At 36.9% G+C, this 21,492-nt stretch overlaps 3 protein-coding genes across 8 annotated transcripts in view; 2 read left to right on the top strand and 1 right to left on the bottom strand.

Annotated features, from left to right (window-relative positions):
• Positions 1-172: 172 nt before the first annotated feature.
• On the top strand, positions 173-3,796 carry smx5. 4 transcript variants are annotated; one of them, XM_048199713.1, is made up of 9 exons: positions 173-319; positions 782-849; positions 953-983; positions 1,066-1,125; positions 1,389-2,830; positions 2,950-3,048; positions 3,219-3,278; positions 3,387-3,452; positions 3,533-3,796. In XM_048199713.1, exons 1-5 carry the CDS (start codon positions 317-319, stop codon positions 1,512-1,514), a joined length of 288 nt encoding a protein of 95 aa, XP_048055670.1. In that variant the 5' UTR covers positions 173-316; the 3' UTR covers positions 1,515-2,830; positions 2,950-3,048; positions 3,219-3,278; positions 3,387-3,452; positions 3,533-3,796. The 4 variants fall into 4 exon arrangements, with proteins under 4 accessions (XP_048055670.1, XP_048055669.1, XP_048055671.1 ...); XM_048199712.1 differs by having other exon boundaries at positions 2,950-3,278; XM_048199714.1 differs by lacking the exon at positions 2,950-3,048.
• Positions 3,797-6,810: 3,014 nt separating this feature from the next.
• bcl6aa (BCL6A transcription repressor a) lies at positions 6,811-17,444 on the bottom strand. Of its 2 annotated transcripts, none has more exons than XM_048199717.1 (9): positions 17,357-17,444; positions 10,892-11,063; positions 10,577-10,798; positions 9,498-10,466; positions 9,004-9,185; positions 8,751-8,918; positions 8,535-8,665; positions 8,318-8,455; positions 6,811-8,235 (listed from the first exon to the last, which is right to left on the bottom strand). In XM_048199717.1, the coding sequence occupies exons 1-9, from the start codon at positions 17,439-17,441 to the stop codon at positions 8,092-8,094; spliced, it is 2,211 nt and encodes a 736-aa protein (XP_048055674.1). In that variant the 5' UTR covers positions 17,442-17,444; the 3' UTR covers positions 6,811-8,091. The 2 variants fall into 2 exon arrangements, with proteins under 2 accessions (XP_048055674.1, XP_048055673.1); XM_048199716.1 differs by lacking the exon at positions 17,357-17,444 and adding an exon at positions 13,984-14,104.
• LOC125273912 (LIM domain containing preferred translocation partner in lipoma) overlaps positions 14,381-21,492 on the top strand; it is a 278,126-nt gene continuing 271,014 nt past the window's right edge. For both annotated transcript variants that reach the window (XM_048199720.1, XM_048199723.1), the window contains exon 1: positions 14,381-14,605. The gene's annotated coding sequence lies outside the window, so the exon portion shown is untranslated. The remainder of the gene's footprint in view (positions 14,606-21,492) is intronic.

Consider the following 21,492-nt stretch of genomic DNA (forward strand, 5'->3'; position numbering starts at 1 on the left):
ATATCAGAGATTCTCTTATTAATTAAAGGAGGGGCCATAAGCTTGCTAGTGAAAGTTGAACTTCTGGCATAATTTCATTATGTTTTAAAATATTTTATTAAAAAATAACATTCATCTTTAAGGTTTTTACGTAAGTCGACGATTTATTTATTCAGCGTTTGTGAGGGATTTACCGAGATGCGTATAGATGACGCAAAATCCCTCCACCAATGGGACCGTTACGTCTTCATTCGTTTAGCCAATAGAAGCACGAAGAGAAAAAAACCCGGCAGCTTATTGATGACGTATGTGAACTGAAGCACAAAACCGCGTGAAAATGGTAAGTGTTATTTAGCAATAACATATCATGGTTACCTTTAAAAGGTGTACAAATTTTGCAGCGACCAAATAAATCATTTTGTAATATTTAACATGTTTTATTAGTTACTGTTCGCCACAGTTGTTGAGGAATAAACAATCACCGCAGCCTGCTAACGGCTAGCTCTCTGGATAGCCCAATACGTTTGTTCAATAGCAAACAAATTATTATTATCATGTTAATTAAATCTCCATTAGAAACAACTATTATGTACATCGGATATTATTACATTAATGTATTTTATGTGGTCTAATAATAGTGTTCGATAATTTAGAGCCAGTGTAATTTATCAGTGTATTGATGGATTCTCTCATCGTCTAAAATTTTACAGATTTAATCACATTTTAATATACTTTAATCAATTCTTGTTCTCCTATCAGAACATAATTTGAACGTAACATATTCAAACATTTAATTCCTCAGCTCTTCTACTCGTTTTTCAAGTCCTTGGTCGGCAAAGATGTTGTGGTGGAGCTCAAGAATGACTTGAGGTAAGCACTTATATAATATGTATATCACATACTTTTAAAATATAATATATGCACAGTGTAATGTGTGTAGAAACTCATAACATTCTGAATATCAACTTTGCAGCATATGTGGAACATTACACTCAGTTGATCAGGTATGGCAGCAGATTCTGCTTTATTGAAATAGAAGCAAATATTGTGTACTTTTTAAAAACTGAACTTGTTCTCTCTTCACAGTATTTGAACATCAAACTGACAGATATCAGTGTCACTGATCCAGAGAAATATCCGCACATGGTGAGAACTAGTCAAGTGTGTTGTTTGTTATAGATTAGGAAGTGTTGTGTGGATGTGCAAAATATTTAAACCACATAATCAGTCAATAGATTGTAAAGAGAAGTAATTAAATGGCAGAAATCTTGTCTGTGGCTAGAACCTCAGGCAGTTGAATCTATGAAATGTTATATTGAGCTTAAGCAGGTGCTCAACAGATGAACACTTTCAATTTTCAAAACTGTATCTATACAAATGACTCTTTTAATATTTGGTTTTTGTTTTAGTTGTCGGTGAAGAACTGCTTTATCCGTGGATCGGTGGTGCGGTATGTACAGCTTCCTGCGGATGAAGTGGACACACAGCTACTACAGGATGCTGCACGCAAAGAAGCTATGCAACAGAAACAATAATGCGTTTACATTTGAGAAAAGGTTTTGTTGGACTGTTCACACACACCATCTGTGGAGTTTTGTAGATTAAATATATCCTTTTCTTAACTAAAACTTTATGTAAAGTGTGGATTTTTTTTTGTAATTTTCCCTTTTTCCTCTGTTGTCATGAGGCCCATTGTTGAAAGGGTGTGACATTTTTTCAGTTAGTGGTTGTGTGCTTTTTAATGAATGTTTTGGTTTGGTTCAAGGTTCTGTACTGCATCCAAATGCTTTGTTTTAGTTAATTACAGTAATACAGTACTGTACTGATACAGTAATAAAGTATTTTTCCATCACCACCTTTTTGATGAAAAAGCTTGTGTTTGTTGTTTTTTTAGTTCAGCCATTGACAAACTGTACATTGCCCAGCATTAAATGTTAAGGTGTAGGCATGAGTCTCTATGATTTATGATTTGTTGAATATGGGTAATGTGGGCTGCATATGTTTTTGTATTTATTATTTCTCTATAGGGTGGTAAAGATTTGTAGCTATTTTAAATGGTAGGAGGCTAAGTCATTTGGCATTATGACAAGTAATATGATTTTTTAATAATTTATTAAAATTATTTATTCTTATGTTCAACTATGCAACTTATTTTACACCCAGTGTTTTCAAACGGAATCCCTGCAAATACAGATGAGATATCACAAGATAAATATCACAAGATTTTTTTAGGAATATCGACTATATTTTAACAGTCTCAAACTGACTATTTTAGCAGTCTTATTGCTAATGTTAAGAGTACTCTTGAAAGTCACCATGGGATCAAATTTTTGTATAGAATATTGCAGTATTTATTATAAATGATTTACCCGTGTACATTATTATTATTAATTTTTATTTATTTATTTTAAATTCATGTATTAGTAATCTTGAATCGAAATAACTTCCCTTCCTACTTCCAGTGACAACTTTGACGTGTTTCCTGGCGCGAGGGCGGAACAACACTAGTTGCTACACTATTGTTGCTAGTCACTCACTAGCAACAATAGCCAATGACAACGATGGACAAAATCAAGTCCCGCCCTACATTTTGTCTTGTTCGAGAAGCCGTGCCTCTCAGATGTATGTCACAATAGGGAAGCAAAAAAGACTATCGCAACTTCCGTTTCATGAGTTCCGAAGGATTTGCTAATTAGCTCACTAATGAACTTGAAATCTGTTAATTTTATTGAACCTTGTGAACCACTAATTAAGACGAATTGCTATCAGCCGTTTGTTAATTTTCCATTTTAGGCCTTACTGATACGCTCACAGATTACTCTTAAATTACACAATGAGTTTAATGAGAATGGTAGGTGTGTTTTTCCCCCCTTTCCATAAAAGTGTTTATGGTTCTTTCAATACCTAGTAGTAGTATTAAATACTCTAGACGGTATTTTAATACTTCTGTAATGTCTTTTTTTTCTGTAGCATACGTTTCTGTATCCTTCAAAGGCGCGTTCCGATTTATCTCGAGCTCCATGATGTCCACAACAACACTATAGGCCTACGTTTTGAAACAGCCTTTAAGTAAAAAATAAGTAGTTGATTTTATTCCAATTACCTTTTCTAAATTTCATTGGTCTGTTAGTGTTTACAAAGATTAATAACGACTGTTACATGGCATCTGACAAGCACGATATTCTTTCATACTGAAAGAATACCAGACAAGTTCAAGTGGTGCTCGTCTGTGTTTTCAGGAGAAATTCATGAACGAGGGCTTCGACATGGAGTGTTGCTCTGAGGTGCACCAAAGCAAAGTAAGTTGAGAGAAGGACCTTAGGAAGATATCATTTATTCAACGGTTAGTAAAGTTTTAAGCTATAAGTGACCAATTTAGTTTTTCATGATATTGCTTTGATGTTTAGATGGACGAGCACATTCGGAAAGGTTATGCTCTAACCTCTATACTCAACGAGCTGTTTGAAGAAAAGGTAGGATTTTAGAGAAATAAAATGGCTTGGATACTTTTTTTTTTAACTTAAGTGATCAGTTTTTGAATCTGTGTTTGTAGATTTCTACTCAGAAGAAAAATCACTGGATACTTGGACCTGAGGACCTCAATGATACTCTTGTTCATGATTTTGAGATGGAAGAAGCAGCATGAGCTTTGCATCAGTGCCTGCATTGTTGTGCATTTACCTGTGAACCAAAGTTGCAGGTGAAACTGCAGTTTTTAAAAATAACTTCAACTAATAGTAAACTGTTGTAAATATGTTTTGTGTTCTTAAGCGTATTAAAATGCAGACCCGGAGTAGCCAAGCTACTTCAAATTCTATTGGTGAGAGATCCCTCTGTTGCTTGTAAATCATGTTTGACAATATTCAGTTTGGTGATCTGTGTATGTGTAAGCTAGGCAATGCTTGTGAGGCCCAAAGTGTCCTCACTATTCAAAATGTCCTTTATAATATAGTGAAACCTGTTGAACACCAACTCATGAGCTGGACCTTGCTAGATTTTTTTTATTTTATTATTATTATTATTATTATTATTATTTTTTTTTTATAAAGGCTTATAAATTAGCTGAACTGTTTAAGTGAGTTGCAGTGAGGTATGTTTTGGGGCTAGGTTGAATGAGGTTCTCTCATTAACCTGGGATAAAAACAATGGAAGTCTATGAGCTGTCTGCACTTACTTAAACAAGCATCTGTGTACTTAAAGGATTAGTTCACATTCAAATAAAATGTTCCTGATAATTTACTCACCCCCATGTCATCAAAGATGTTCATGTCTTTATTTCATCAGTCGAAAAGAAATTTAAGGTTTTTGATAAACATTCCAGGATTATTCTCCTTATGGACCTCAATGGTCTCCAAACGGTTGAAGTAGGGGTGTGACGAGACAGGTATCTCACGAGACGAGACTCGAGACTGAGTTCACGAGACGAGACAAGATTTTTACACGCTATTTTTAAGAAATCCTCAATGGTGAAATCATGACTAGAAAAAATATTCTGCAGGTGTATTTGAAATGTTTTAACTAATCATCTTGTAATGAATGTCATTTCAGTTCTACTTTCTGAGTATGAATTATCATATGCAGTAAAAGACAAGTACTGTAAAAGGTTTTGCTACTAACTCAACTGACTGACTTCTCTTCTGTATGATTTCAGTCCCTTCAGGCCTTACTGTACATGATTTATGAGCTTCTACAACTTTTGACCTCCTAACTGAACTCCTTTCCACAAACTGATCATAGAAATAAAAACAGTATAAATAAAAATGGTAACACTTTACAATAAGGTCTCATTTATTAACATTAATGTATTAACCACCATCAACTAACAATGAGCAATATATTTGCTACAGTATTTATTAATCTTTGTTTATGTTAGTTAATAAAAAATAGTCATTCATTGTTAGTTCATAGTTTACAGTGCATTAACTAATGTTAACAAATGAAACCTTATTGTTTGTGCTTAATAAGATTAAGAGAAAACTGTTATTCGTTTTCATGGTAACACTTTACAATAAGTGCAACCATTTTTTTACAGTCTATGGTGCAACCATAATCACACTCTCTCAATATTCAAAGTGCAAATAAGACCACATTTTTCTTTGATACAGAGCTGAGAGATGGTTACAACTACACTGCCCAGCCTAAAATAGCTTTCATATTGAGAGCTATCTGTATTCATCAGGGAGCCGCTTTCAAAATGCGGGGTATTGGGATCGCGTTTGAATGCGCGCTCCTGTTTACTTTCACTTTCAGCGATCGCGCGTAACTCTGTAAATATGGAGCGGCGGCGTCCGTTATCCAACTGAATTAAATGTTTTTTATTTAAATACAAAGCGACAGTTACTTTAGATAGTAAACGACAGTGGAGGCGTAATGTAAACGTAGCGGTGGCATATTCTTTCCTAATCATCCTAACCACTCTGTCATGGCAACATCACGAGACTACTTTTCGCCTCAACGAGAAATCTCGTCACAGTTTAGTCTCGCGAGATCTCGTGACACGAGATCTCGTCACACCCCTAGGTTGAAATTTATAGTGTCAGTGCAGCTTCAAAGGGCTTTAAGCGATACCAGACGAGGGATAAGGGTCTTATCTAGTGAAATGATTGGTCATTTTCGAAAAAAATTTATATTCTTTATCTAAAATCTTTGCCTTCTATAGTGCTATATATATATATATATATATATATATATATATATATATATATATATATATATATATATAATTGCTTATATTGTCAGGATCCTTCACAAGGGATACTTGTACAATAGTAATAACAAATAAACGGAGCAATTCCAATAGGGTCCTCACACCATCGGTGCTCGGGCCCTAAAAATGCACAGAGGTTTGGTTTAGATATTTGCTCAATATATTAGACAATATTTGCTCAGTATAAAAATTTAAAGAAGTCAGTGGAAATTCCCCACCATGGTAAAAAAATGTGTGTGTGTTTTATTGTTGCATTCTGAGCTATATTGTTGCGTTTTTGTTTTATTGGTTTCTAAGAAGGAAGCAAGAGAATCTCAGACCTGTTCCAGAGTAACACAAGAGGATCTGATACCTTTGGTTTGTAATGGATGGTTTTCTGATCCCTCTCCCCAATCTCTCATAATGAATTATGTTGCAGACTTGCATTATATGGCCTTGTGTTGAACTGATTACTAAATAAGCTTATAGATGAATAGACATCTCTTGTCTATATGATGCTATGCAGTATGTACTGTAAAGTACTATGTTGTGTACATTGTAGGTCTGAGCATTAGTTGTGGATTCAAAAATTTTTGGTGGATGTCTTATATATGAGCATGAAGAAGTGGTGTAAGTCTGGTTGTGGTTGTTTTAGATGGAGCAGTTTGTCACCTGTTGACTGTGAATTAGTACCAGTGTAATTTGGAGCAAATGTCTGTGGGGGAAAACAAAAACAAAAATGCTGTAGCTGAACAGTTCTGTAGTGTTTACTGGGGTTTGTTTTTTCTTTCATAGTACTCTATTCCAGAAAAAGGAATTGATACAACAGAGGTGTGGAGCTTCCAGCGTTGCTTTTCACTACCCCAAGATTGTGGTGATTTGGTTCCCTGCTTTTGTCTCGACTCTCTAACAATTCTCTCTTTGTTGTAGCATGCAAGCATTCCCATAATGCTAAGCTTTTAAATAATAAATTAATACAAAAAATAAAATAAAATGGGGAATGATATATGATTAAATAATTGATGTAAAGAGAATTGTGAATGCACTTTAAACTTAGTGTTAAATAAAATGACCCTGACAAAGGTCTTCATTGTCTTTCACTTTCATATTGCCTCTATATGAAATAAATAGGCTATACACAGGTGTTGGACATAGAAATCCAATACTTTTATTTTACATTCATACATCTATATTTTACAATAAGCTTAATGCATTTTTTTGAAAAAAAAAAGCCCAATCCCAAAAGAAGTCCTGAAGATGTATAGCTCACGCAATGAGTTGCATTTTTTTTCTTAAAGTGTGTGAAAAGCATTTATAAAGCACACATGCACACACGCGCAGTCACATCATCCTTCTGTCACACATTCTCGCATGTCTACACACTCAAAAAGGAAAAAAAAGGACACATGTTGCCCTTCAGTTGTACCTTAGTAGAGATGGGCTGAATGAAAAGAAATTCAGACACCATTGAGAAAGGCACCTTGAGTACACAGTGTATACACAGACAAAAAGAAATTAAAGACAATAGTATAACCTTTTACTGTAGCTTCTAGAACAACGACAAAACTGTAAACCTTCACTTGCCAAAAGAAATAAAAAGTCACATTTCTATACAAATACATCTGAAGCAAAATATCTCCTTGGTCATAATATAGCAGTACCTTTTTCTTTTTTTTCTTTTTTTTCTTATCATTATTATTACTTTTGAATGCATATGTTACCATGTAATTTCAGATCGGCTCTGCCAGCAGAGAGCAATCTTGATGTAAAGTAATTACACTTTGTCACAATATTTATGCAGTTGCCTACATAGTGAAAGGTTATCAGCGGCAACCCTCCTCATGCATGTTTTCCATTTGAGAGAGCAGCCATCATTCTCAAAAGTACACAACAAAAACCAAGTAAGATATTCAATGCTATAGTCACAGTTAGGAGTTCCTCTTACAAGACAGAGGTCGTTCCAACATAGTGTAACCTGTACATTTATATATAAAAATCTATAGACAATTCTTTGCGAGAAATGCGTTTGACTTAAAATATTCCAACCTTGATCAAAATCCCCAATACTTTCAGAAAAGTATGTTTTGCTTTGTTTTTTTCATTAGAAAATACTGTATTTTCAAAAACCGGATTTAAATGTTTTACATTCCATCCTTCTTCCAACAAAATAAAGCTTTTTATAACTCAAATTGTAAAAACACTCCCAACATTAATATATATTCATATGTAAATATAAACAATAAAGTGACTACAAGAGACCATATTGTGGTTCTATGTTCAAATGTAGAGGAAACCCGTTTAGACTGGCATTTCATGCCAGTTTTTTTTTTTCTTGTCCGATTAACACAGTGTGGCACTAAAATTTTGAATGATTGTACAAGTCAGGTCATATAATGCCATGGTCAGGTCTGCCCCAAAGTGTCTGCTCAGCATGCCTTCGTCAAGTCGGTCGGTAGGTCTGTCGAGGACATGCGATATTGGATCTTGGTGTTGGTGATCGCGCCATGCTTCTGCCGGAGGTGTAACCGCAGCTGACTCTTGTGGCGAAAATGCAAGTTGCATTTCTCACACTGAAAAACAAATGCAAGAACAGCATTTAGGACGAGGATGAATGCTTTTCCACTTTATAGATATTGCTGTATATATTCTTACATGATAGGGCTTTTCTCCTGTGTGTATTCGCAGGTGGCTTTTCAGTGTCTGCAAATGGCGGAAACGAGTGCCACAGATCTCGCATGGATATGGCTTCTCTCCGGTATGAATCAGAACGTGAGCCCGAAGGTGAGCGACCTGTGCAAAAAAGGTTACGTTATTCTTTCAAATCTCTTTTTCTATATCTCTACAATTGACTGTAACTCAAAGCACTCACCTGCACAAATCTAGCGCCACATGTCTCACACTTGTATGGCTTTTCTCCTGAGTGAATCCGTGTGTGGGTTTTGAGGTTTGCTGGTCTGTTGAATTGAGCCCCGCAGATATTGCATCTATATGGTTTCTCTCCTGCAGCGCAAATGAAAGGAGGTTAAGCAAAACATCGAACGTTGAAGCCAAAATTACATTTGTAGCAGCAGCTGTTTATTTTTACCGGTGTGAACTGTTTTGTGACTGGCAAGGTTTCCCTTGTAGCGGAATGCTGCTTGGCAACGGTCACATTTGTATGGCTTGTCGCTGTGGACCTGAAGCGTGTGGCGTTTCAAGGCTTCCTCCTCTGCAAACTTGGAGTCGCATTCATTACAGAAGTATGTTCCATTTTCTGTAAGGCAAAGGAGAAATGGTTTTAGGTTGGTTTTGGAAGATGCAAACAGGTTCTTAGGAAACTATTTAGAAGAGTATCTTACCACAGCTGGAATCAGAGTACTCAGAGTGCATCTCAGACATCTCCTCGGCCAGACGTGAGGCGGACGTGTTGGGACAGATGTCAGAGTGCTGTGGAGACTGAGAGCCGCAGGACGAGCATTTTAAATGGTTCATATAGAGGGAAGAGTGGCTGTCGCTGTTCCTCTGCGATCCCTCCAGAGTTCTGATGAGGAGAACGGCACATTTTAGGTCTTTATGCAGAGGAATTCACTCAAATTTTTATAGGATATTGAATGAATTTCACACATTCCTGCTAAGAGGTAAATCCTCTGTTTGCTTTAAGAGGATTGGAATGGATGAAGAAAAATTCAATCTGGCTTTGTGGAGGTGGTGGGTGGAGAACCGTTTCACAAAATACAAACCGGCAGTTCTAAACTTTATTGCGTTAGGAAACAAGATCTTATAATTTGTTTCTGTATACATACTACAGAATGACACCTTTTCAGCTGTTAAAAAGTTTCCATAATCAACTCACCTGTTGATTATGTTGTTCAGGCGACTGGCCTGAGGCACAGTGAAGTCCTCGCCTTGCTCGCTAATCTTTGTCGTTGCCTTTGAGTCGGGATGTTCGGAGTCAACGTGGTGAAGGAAAGCAGACAAGCCCGGCCTTGGTGGGGAGTGCATTCCAGGGTCACGAGGACTGGTCTCCTCCTCCTTGGAGCTCTGATTGAGCACGATAAACTTGTATTTCTTCCAGTTGCGAGCTTTAGGGTCTTGTGTACCTTGAGAGGTCGGAGGTTGCAAGGCCTGCGCGAGGGCGGCGTTTTTGCTGCTGCTCGATTCCGTCGGGGAATTGGGCTGGCAGTCTGATTTGAGGGGGCTCTGGGGGCTGCTCATCAGGGTTTTGCGTCCATTGGAGGATATGCCCATGGAGTAGTGTTGGTGGCTCAAATGTTCCTCTGCCAGGGAACTCTGCTCTTTCCCAGTCTCCCTCTGCTGCTCTTGGGCCAGGCTGGTGAAGCCATGTTTCCTGGAGCTCATCCCAATCGAATGAACCACTCCCTCCAAGGTCTCCTGCTTCATTTCTGCATCTCTTCCCAGCTCCCTTGAGGAGTACGAGCTTGCGTGGCAAGCGGTTGAGCTCCCGCCGGTGGTGCTGCGGGTGAAGTCGGCCAGCACAGGGTTGCTACCGTCGACCGGAGAGCAGTGTTTGTGATGGATGATGCCTCCCTTTGAGAAGTCTGAGAAAGTGTTTTTGGTGTCTGTAAGCTTGCAAAGAGGAAAGGGGAAACCTTGCATGGGAAACTGGCTGTACAGATATGAGCTGTTGGGAGCGTTGACCCCGTTAAACATGCAAACACCATAGGGTCTCCCATCTCTGAAAGTCGCTGTCCGTCCAGAAACGTTATCCATCATCTCGTGGGGTCTGTAACTGTGAACGTCTTGAGGTAAAAGCAGGGGGCTGACCAGAAAATCCTCTCTGGGAAGTTTGATGGAGGAGTCACTGCATGGAAATATGGAGCAAATTAAAGAACCTGTTTTCTCTCAAAAAACTTTTTCGCATTCTGTATTTTTAAGCACTAAGGGGTCATTTATGAACAAAGCAAATTATACCTGGACTTTATGAATCTGTGGCAGGTGTCGACAACGTGGTCCATCTGTAAGTAGATGGCTGTGTTCATGATGGCCATGATAAGGCTCTCCTTCAGTGTGAGACGTGAAGTGTACATAAACTCCAGAAGGATTGCGAAACCCTCTGGGTCAACCTTTGGGTCCAGACTGATGGCGTTCAGGTTACATTTGTGTGAATCCGTAAAGATTGAGTAGAAGAGCCCACTGTTGAGAAATCATTTTAGTTTTAGTCACACTTTAACTTATTTCCACCATAGGCAAGCATGTAACAGAAATACAAATAGCCTTCAAATGCACCTGCAAGCCATAAGGACCGTTTTGTGTGCTCGGAACTGTTGTCTGTTGACCAGAATCGTGACATCTGTGAGGATATCTCTGCTACGCAGTCGGTTCAGGTTGAGCAGAACATCACTTGCATGATGTGTGAATTGGATGCAGCTGTCGGCTGCACAAGCCATTTTTTCGAGATCTGTTAGGAAACACAGTGAACATGAATGATGTAATCGGTGCTCACTGAACAACATGTGCTAAAATCAGAAAAGTTGAGTATTATTCTAACATCATCGGAATCTTTAAAGCTTATATTAGCTGTTGAAAACTTCAGGAACAAAGGCAATGCTGTTGTTCTTTGCTTTTTTTAGGGAGGAATGTCAAAACATCTATTAAAAATATAGCTTTAATCAAGTTATGCATCAAAAAATTGTCAATGTGTACCTCCTCTGCTTTTCCTCCAACAAAGGAACACAAAAGGAGACGTTATGGAGAATGACAGCCTCAGTCGCCATTCACTTTCATTGCAACTTTTTTTTTTTAATACAATGAAAGTGAATGGTGACTGAGGCTGTCATTCTGCCTGACAACTCCTTTTGTGTTCCACTGAAGAAAGTAAGTCATTAGGGTTTAGAACAACACGAGGGTGAGTAAATGATGACAGATTTATAATTTTTGAGTGAACTATCCCTTTAATCTGAAAATCAAATTACATGTATGGCTCTCTCTCCCCGGTAGGTGGCGACAAATGATGAAAATATTTAGTTAGAGAACTGACGTCCATCCACGTGCAGTACTGTCAGGTCTGAGAATCATTTTTCATCCTACCTAAAATTGTTATCTTTTATCTGAGCACATTTATAGGAACCTCAATCAAGTTTTAACAGCTAAAATAACTCGGGTTATTCACGAAAAATGCACATTTATCTTATTACTTCCCAAGTTCACTTTAATGTGCATTTACACAGCTTTTGCCTTCTCAAGAAAATTGCTTATTTCCCTGCGATTTTAAAGTCTTTATGTTTGGAGAATAAACTCGAATGAGTCATGGGGAAATGTCGTTAGGCTGTTTATTGCAGTACTGTGGACCGATACACTTCACTATTGAGGAATGAGTGTAATAACAGACAAAGTAGAACAGACAACAAACACAACCCAAGAAATGGATTAATACTGTAGAAGAGTTTATTTTTTAATAGATTAATTTTTTGACACATTTCTCTGCTCTCTTACGTTCAGATATTGAACGAATCACCTCACACGGCTTTCCCAATCACATCTGGCGCCTTGACACAAATATATAGTTTCACTGGACGCCTTTAAATAGTTAGGCGAACATTTCTCACATGTTGAACATTCAGTATTAGAGATTCTGTTTCCATTTGAGCCTACATAGCCTAATATCAATATCCCCGACCGCGCGCTGTCATGATGCCAAAGCAGCTTAATCAGCCCATAACTCTTGTAATGCTCTTGTATGAGGAGGGAAATCACCCAGATGACCGGGAAAGGGATAGGGATTTTAACCAATGGACGAACAAATAAAAATGACACAGAAAACACAATGAATACACCACCTCTTTACAACGTTTATGAAATTGTATTCTACAGCCCAGAAGAACTTTTGTTCCACTATTGCATGTTTTGAAATACTTTTCCTTTCAGAAATCTGAAGTTTTGCGTCCACGAGATGTCACCCAGTGACCGTTTTGAAGTTCAGCGGCAGTAAACGACAACGACAACACCTGCAACTCGCATATCAAGTCATATCTGGCAGTTTCGCCGGCATTTAGCTGTGTTAAATCACTAACAACGTATAAACAGAACGTCAACTTCTCACGAATACAGAAAAGTGTCGTATGACAGTACGCGCGCTCGCTCTTGAGCTCTTATATATCTCGCATTCTTACTCTCAGTTTCCATCGTCTTATTAGGCTAAGTATTAAATCATATTTCACACTTTTACCCTATGTAACTGAACGCCAATAAATGTGCTCACTCCAGGAATAGGATCACTTCAGGACCCACAACACGCAAACAGCGGAGAAATTTATGAGCCACTTGCTCAGTGCCAAACAGCACTTTGTAGCCGCTTTAAATATATAGTCGATTTCTTCTTTTTACTCTATTATGGAGTATTTCTGACGAGAACAACTTATTTTAATATGAAACACCCAACACACTGGCAACAAATCACAAATATATACACCGAGAAGAAACACATGACTGGAGAGAAACTTGTGCTGGTCTGTTACGCTCGTGTTGTTACAAAGTGACAGCAACCGAACGATACAAACTTTTCTATTGCATATCTACTGCCAAACGCCGACTGTTCTCGTTAAAACACGATAAAATGTAACAATTCAAAATTCTCTAACACTTTTTAAATAGCCTACATTGATGGCTTGTGCACTTTAAAAAAACAATAATGACAACATCGGTCTCCGCGCACCAGAAAATGGTAAAAACTTAGAAGGCAAATACCCTCAACTGTACAACTAAATCAGAAGCCAACTCTAAGCATAGGATGTGATTTATCCCAGCATACACACTCTAAAAACACAACGTACACAGTTTTTGGCACAGGACAACAAGACCGAAACGTCAAGAGAAAGAGTGAGCGAGCCGAAGTGCAAACTCTTCTTTCTGAGCTACTTTTAAAACATGCGCTGAGAAAAAGGAGTGAAATCGTCGGATGTCTTCGTTAACGCTTCTATTTTTGTAATTGAGCACGCAGTGCATAAACCTTAATGTATAATCGTATCCCCCATGTGCTATTTAGGCAACTTTGTAAGCCGTCTTGTTTGGTCGTTTTGGCAAAAACGCGCACCACATCTAAATTTTCACCCCTCTGCTGCACGTACTATTTACGACCCCACGATTCCGCAGTAAGGACTGACAGAGCATTGTGGTTCTCATGCAGGACAACCTGAACTGTCAAAAGCATTTTCACCAGACAGACCCACTACATAAACACTCTGCTCTAAAAACTGTCCACAAAAACACCTTCAAATCAGCCGAGATAAACATTTAACCATAAAATCCAATAAAACAGCCTAATGAACATGTGTGAGTAATGGCAACAGCGCGCCAGAGGAAAAGAATGTAAAAAAAATCACCTGGTAGTGCTTTCCTAGAAACTTCTTGCATCACCACTTCTAAGAACCCCAGTTCTAAGAATCAGAAGAGCTCAATTCTCGGAATTTGAGCTGGCGACCATACCATTTTTAGAGGACAGGGGAGTGTAATGTTTTGCTTTAAGTTTGTATTTCTTTAGTTATTGTCAATCATTTAATTTCATACCATTACACTTCAATAACAAACCACAATGCTTCTATATTCGATGTTAAAAATGTAAATGTAAGAATCATTTTAGCGTTATGATTGAGAAAAATAGTTGCATTCAGTGTTTAATTCCTCCTTTCGAATGGACGCGTCCAGACTGAGACAGTCACGTGGCCAGAGAAAGTAGCTTACGTACGTTGTCTCTTTAGCCCAGCCTCAAAATACTCAGAACTAATTTGCTATTCCATGACATAAGCAAGGTGTCCATTCGTTGCCTTTCCCTGTATTAAACCCACGGCCATAACCTAGTCTATACAGAACATATCTGGATCGCTTATTCACACGGACACAGTTTGTTTATTTATTGTGTTATTTTTATTTTTTTTCCCAGTGATATCGTTTTCCTATTATGTTACCTCTTCAAATCTGTGGACCTGCTGGCCAGTGTGCACAAGGGTTTGTTTGAACGGGATTATATATATGAACATTGAGACATTGTGCTTGAATACTGGTTTAACTGGAATGTCGTTCATTTAAACTTTGATTCTAACTGCTTTGTTCTCGTCGTGGTTTGTCTGTCACTTGTATAGAAACGATATGCGACTAACGAACTACCCTTAGAAACGGTTATTTGGCAAATAACATGTGTTTAGGTGATTGTGCTTGAGAGGAATATTGATTAATATTTATTGTGCTTTTTAAAATCACTTCGTTTCGGAATTGTGTAGTATTAATGATTTAACTGTCAGTTGGCAGCTGTAAAGTAGAACCTTACAGCAGCGGAGCGCGAGCGCTGGTCTCGTGAAGATGCCAGTGACAGGCAACAATTGACTGACGAATTAATCTCATTCTTACGCACAACTCCGCATTACTGAGCCATATTTTTTGGAGCCGCGCGTTCTGTACCAATTGATGCCGCATTCTCTGCTGTTAAAGTATCCATATCCGCCACGTTGAAACTCAGAAAAGACAGCAGCACACAAAAACTGTAGTTCGTACAAACACTTGTTGTTTAGGCCCACAAATATGATGCTATTTTTGTCTAATGATACATAATCGTGGTGCGTGTTATTACGTGTGCTTAATTATGTTCTGAGCAAAAGTTGAATGCAGTTTTATAAACTACTGTTCTAAAGTGTCGAAACTTCTATGAACTGGTAACTTTAACATGTCAATTAAAATTAATCTGCCAATATCGAACTGTCAGCTCCTGTTCACTCATTAACCTCAGGCCTCCGTTCACATAGCCTTTAGGTCACACATAATATTTTTAAGAATGCATTTTAGTGTTTTTATATAGAGAAAATGCTGCAAAAATGGCGAGGGAGAATTTTTTTTAAATATTTGAAAATAACAGAGGTGCTTTAAAAAGCTCTGAATATTTTGACATCCCTTTGGTCGTTACCTCTTCGAAGTTTCTCTCGTGTTTAATGAGTTATTATTATTATTAATGCTATTATATGGAGATTGTTTATTCTGTCATCTGGTAAGAAGGTGTTGTTGAGAAGCATCTGTCAGTAAGCATAAGGAGAAGACGGTATTTTTCTTCAGCATATTGTCTGTCAACCAAACATGCATGTTTCGCGGTTTTTTTTTTTCTTCTTCTTCTGCTGCACTAAAGGCGTACAGTCAGCGCTGGTCCAAACGCACGTCTGGCGTCGTGTTTTTCATCCAACTGCAGAAAACACTCAAAGTGTCTGTGTAGTCTCTTTAAAAGTCTAGGACTTTCTCACATTTAGGGACAGCAGTAGTTTCTGCTGTATCCCTTGAGACGCATATCATCGCATTAGAGTTCCTGATAAAAAAAAAAAATAAAATAAAAATAAAAAGTAGTTAAATTGACCCTTCTGATATAATGGATAAGCAGCGGCCAACATTAAGAATGCAGGTTACGTCAGTAATGAAAGTTCAGCAAACACTGGCATAGCGAGCACTATCTTCGAAGTTTGTATGAGAGATAAACACTTAATGTTCTGTTTTAGCACGCATTTTAACATTAGCCCATATTTTAGCAAATAGCCTATATCGTCTGTTCTGGTTTTCAGGTGATTTATTATCATAAGTTAAAGTGCTGAGCAATACTGTTGAACAAAATGAACTTAATAGCCTGTGTGAATATTCCCCAGGGCAGTTTATAATCTCACATTGTTATTGCTACTGCAATTAATTATATTAGTATGTAATAGGCTATATATAACAGACTCTGGAATGCAAGGAACTTTTCCGCTGGGTTGTAAATTTTGGCTGGCTTGTAGTCTTGGAATCTGTTTTGCTCTTGACGTTTTTACATTTCAGGCCTGTTTGCAGCACAGCACAGGGAGTAGGTTTTGAGATTATGTCCTTTCATGCTGGTGTGTCAGCATGAGTTTACATTTGAATCATGATGAAGATTGCTTGTAAAGTTGTTACTGTGGAAAAAAACTATGAAAATTAACTGCGTAGAACGAGTTATGTACTATCAAAGCCTAAAAATAAAATTTCCTGCTCCACATTGATTTTACTAAGTGTCTTTAATAACCATATGGTATATATTTGTTGCTCTTGTGTATTGTAAATACATAGTTTTATTTAAAAATGCTTCGTGGAATTCCTGTAGATCTATAATGACAAAGAAAAAAAAGATAATAAAATAGTTTTTTTACTGAATATTGATGTCAAGACTTTGATTTGCTTTGAAAGTTCTTATGTGGTGCATACATGTGTGGGCTTCAATCTATTGAGAGATGTGAATACATAATCAGAAAATATCAGATAGTATGTGATAGTTGAAGGAGTAAGAACTCAGTTTTCGATGTGCTGTAATCACATTTGTTCTCATACTTCTGTAAAGCTTACTGTAATTGGACAGCTCTGACCTATATATACTAGGCTACTTCTTACATAATTATCACCTGTAGTTTTAAGCTTGAGCAGTTGAGAGAAATGTCACCAGGAACACCTTTTTTTTTTTTCTTTTTTTTTTTTCAATTATAATAATAATATTATTATTATAATAGTTTCTTTTCTAGGGAAATATTAGGGGGAAATGCAACAAGTAGAAGTTGTAGTAGTGCATAACCAAATACTGTTGTAAAAAGGATGAAGGGAAGTACAAATTAAGCCACTTACTAACTAGATCGCTTAAATCTTTATTACTTCATTCACTTTGCATTTGCTTTTTGGTTTGAAACGTCGACTGCTTAGTGATTGACTTACTGACATGCTTACCTGAGTAACTTCGTTTGTGGCTCCAGCTGGGGGGAGCTGGTCCGTTCTCCCTTGAGCCATTTATACCCTGACACAGAAGGAGCATCTGTTGGGCTGTGGTGGAAAAAGGAAGAATTTCAGTGCACATGTTTCCCCCTATAACAGATGAAAATGCGTTTGTCTGGTTTTAGTTGGTCTTTTTGAAACCTTAATATTCTGCTGATTAATTTGTCATCATAAGTCAGAAAAAAAAAAACTGGTTTAGCCTAATGATCATGAAGACCAACACACAGTATTCATCAAGTACGGGATAGTAACTTAGTTGCAAACATTATAATTTTATTGATACACTGACTGTTTATGGCCTCATTTTTGTGATTGTTGTTTACCTGTGTTTCTTAGTTCATTCATGCATGCCATTTATATTTCAACAAAAATATGACACTCCTTATAAATTCACACAACAGGGCAGAAAATCTACCATAAATATATTTAATAAAAAGAAAAAAAGGTCTGTACTTAAAAAAAACATCAATTATTTTTCTATTTTTGTGACGAGGGTACGCTCTTTTTCTAAACAAATCAAACTGTAAATGACCTGAAGTGAAGTAATTCAGGTTTGTTCTTCTTGATATTTATCTCATTTCATAAGTGTCTTGACTCATGCTTTGCATAGCTCTAATGCAAGCATTTGATGTAACTGTGAGTGATATTTTTTTTTGTAGTTCTGCTGAATAGCAACAGTTGTCAGCTTTGCACTCTTTGGGTATGTGAAATGGTGGAACGTCAACAGAAAAAAAAAAAAAAATCAAAAACACAGATGAACTCTTGTGACACCATAGTGTGACTCAAAGGAAAAAGATCTCACAAAGTAGTGAGAAAGAGATCAAATCAAGAAAGTGAAAAAGTGACAGAACTTGAAATATAGTATTCCTTTCTTACTCTTGGAGTACTGTTTCAAAACAAGGACTATCAAAAAGTTTTGACTTCATTCCAAAATGAATCTTCACCTAATATACATTAGTAATACAGGTAACAAATATGTGATACAATAATACTTGGAGAGAGATAGATTTTTTTCTATTTGCATTTTTTTTTTTTTGGGGGGGAGGGAATATACAGTAATATTCAAGCCAACTCACAAGAATCTTCACTAAAATGAAATTGCTTTGTGTCATTGTTGAAGTGTACAAGACAGGAAAACATGTTCCAAAAATAGTTTGCTTCTGTGCTACCTTGGCTAGTTGTACCCCGGATCGAGTGGGCTGATTTTTTTAGAACAGAGGTGGAACAGACATACGAGATGGAACGCCTCTATACTTTCTTGTGAAGATCATGTCTAGGCAGTCATAATAGAAGCATAAAGCGAAAGCATGATTTTTTTTGACCTTCTCATGACAGCCCACAATGTAAAAATTTAATTTCAACAACAACCCACATAAAATGCATTTAGTGTTGTGAAGAGGCAGAAGTCATTTACTTTCTTCAGTTTAACACTGATTGACCTACTTTGTTATTTTGGCCTGAGGAAAAAATTGAATCAACGTAATAAATTGATTTTTCTGACCCACTAATATATTTTACCAGCTTTGATTCAAGTGTGTTAGTTTAGAGAAGATATAATTGTTGTAGATGGAACAGGAAGACAAACTTGTCTTGATAGATTTCTGTCGGACCTAAAGCTGTTCTCACAATTTTAGTAAAAGACTCATTCTACTACTAGCTAATGTCAAGCACTTAAGGGTACAGGATATTGTTCTGTCCATGATGACATTTTTAAACATCTTGTTTTAAACACATATTTAAAATTCTTAGAAATGTATTCTTTATTCACATTAGTTTCATATATTTTATAAAAACTTTTATACCAGTTTACTGACCTAAAAATGTCATGTGGTGTGACCAACATTCATAGATTATTCACCTTGAATGCCTGTGAGTGCATACATCTCATTTTTTTAGTGTATACATATGATTTTTATTTATCATGACTTATTAATTATTATTAAAGTTTTTAGTGAGTCACACCACATGACATTTTACACCCTGAGCTAACATTGCCTTGTTGTAAAATTAAATGAAATATTAATAGACTTTCAGTCATGAGAATATGCAGGGGTCTTCCCTATGATATAATTTCCTTTTGGTCGCACCATGTGACTTTGCTTTGTCGGACATGGGTTTTTTCATGTATTAATTAGCATTAAAACGTGTTATGCTAAATTACTTAAGGTTATCTTTTCAAGAATTACATTTTTTTTTTATGAGCCTTTTTTCTTTATTAAGATATCAGGACTTTTTTTTTTTTACTTTATGCCAACCCTCCCCCCCATATGTATAAAATGCATTTTAATGTATTCATGAATAAATGAATAGATAGAATAAAAAGTAAGCATGCCATTGACCCAATATTTTAGAGTATAGTTATGGAAAACAGGATTCACCCTGAACTGAAGAAGGTGATTTGAAGTTTTCAGCCAAATTATGTTGGTAATTATTTACAGCATCACTTGGATGCTGTTTTTCAACCTTCACATAACTGCTGGCTTCATGATAAAAAAAATCTCTTTCCTTAATGGAATCACACGGATATCCACCCATCTGGATCCGGCGCCCCACTAAAAACACCCCAGGTGTTCGCTAACCAACAGGGGAAAGTCTCTTAAATAGTTAAGGCCCTCCTTCACAACAACCACCGATTCAGCACTGCCAAACAAAGAGCATGTTGAGCTTCAAAACAAAGAGCAGCGTCAACTTTATTTCAATCCACTGGAGGGTTGTTTAAGGCCCTCCGATGTGGTTTTGCATAACACACGGCCGTAAAAGCATCCAGGAGTTTGTAGAGAAATGTGTAATTTACCATGGCCCCCTGCAGTGCCCAACCACATGCGCATGAGATAATTACTGCAAAACCTTGGCAAACTTTTAGCCAACGAATTCCACACAAAAATAAATGACCCACTTAGAAAAGCTGGATGGGGTAGGGGAGACTTGATCAATACTCTGTGCTGAATGGTTAGCAGCTACTGAGCAACAGGCGCGGATGACACGGGGTTAGGGTGACATCATTGGGTTGTTCCCAGGCCACTTTGTCACTGATTTCAGTTCATGTTAGAAAGGGAAATGAGCTAGTGATTACAAGAGATTACCAATACTTATTCTTTATCAATATTCCAGTCTGTTTAAACAGTAATCAGCATCATTAGCTGTGACCTTCTGTTCTGCTCCAACTTTTACTTACAAGTTGTAAAACAACTGTTTGATGATGCTGAATAGGCAGGATGTGCTGCCCATTAACATTAGTCTGGGCGCCGGAAACTGCCCCACAGTCTTTTCTACATGAGCGGCAAATTTTTACCCCCATCTGATAGCAACTTTTTTTTTTTTTAACTTTTTTTTTTTTTTTTTTTGCCAGCTTCAGCCTTCATTGTCAGCGTAGTCTTGAGCCAACCGCGTTCATCAGAGGAATGATGCAACGGAGCTGTAACATGGTGCGGATCCGCTGTTAGCAAGTGCACTGAGGTCCTTTTAGTTCTTTAATATAAAAAGACTGCTTTTGGGTTGTGAATAAAAATTCTAAAGGAAGCCTTTTCTTTTCTAAATTTCCATAGAGAATAGAAGACGTGTCACATGGATAACTACTTTTTAAGATCAGCAATTTAATGCTTAGTTCACAGTGGTATCACACTTTACTTTAAAATACATTACTTTACACATTACTATGCATATATACGTATGTATGTATATGTGTGTTTGTATGTATGTGTATAAATATAATGTACTATATGTATGTGTGTGTGTGTGTGTGTGTGTGTGTGTGTATATATATATATATATATATATATATATATATATATATAATATAATACTGTATTACTATATCTTTAGATACACATATACGTATATATATTAGGGCTGTCAATCGATTAAAAATTTTAATCTAATTAATTACATACTCTATGATTAATTAATCTAAATTAATCGCATACATAATTTTTGCTGTGAAAGTATTAAATATTTCAATTCAAATGAATCAATGCAAGGTTTTTCCTGGGTCAAAAATGGTCTTCGGTGGTGACAGACATGGTCATCCACACAAACAGTAAAAAGTGCCCTACCCACTTAATCTGCGAGCCCGAAACTGACAATAAAGTACC

Source organism: Megalobrama amblycephala, linkage group LG8, assembly GCF_018812025.1.
Source record: "Megalobrama amblycephala isolate DHTTF-2021 linkage group LG8, ASM1881202v1, whole genome shotgun sequence".
Classification (NCBI taxonomy): domain Eukaryota; kingdom Metazoa; phylum Chordata; class Actinopteri; order Cypriniformes; family Xenocyprididae; genus Megalobrama; species Megalobrama amblycephala.

Bases quoted from the DNA above. Each gene is read 5' to 3' on its own strand.
- bcl6aa (XM_048199717.1), bottom strand. From the start codon at position 17,441: ATGCTCCTTCTGTGTCAGGGTATAAATGGCTCAAGGGAGAACGGACCA. The intron at 10,799-10,891 runs GTGCATTTGAAG...ATTTCTCAACAG, and splicing joins ACGGTCCTTATGGCTTGCAG to TGGGCTCTTCTACTCAATCT. The intron at 8,919-9,003 runs GTAAGATACTCT...TTTGCCTTACAG, and splicing joins GTACTCTGATTCCAGCTGTG to AAAATGGAACATACTTCTGT.
- smx5 (XM_048199712.1), top strand. The intron at 850-952 runs GTAAGCACTTAT...TCAACTTTGCAG, and splicing joins GAGCTCAAGAATGACTTGAG to CATATGTGGAACATTACACT. The intron at 1,126-1,388 runs GTGAGAACTAGT...TTTTTGTTTTAG, and splicing joins CAGAGAAATATCCGCACATG to TTGTCGGTGAAGAACTGCTT.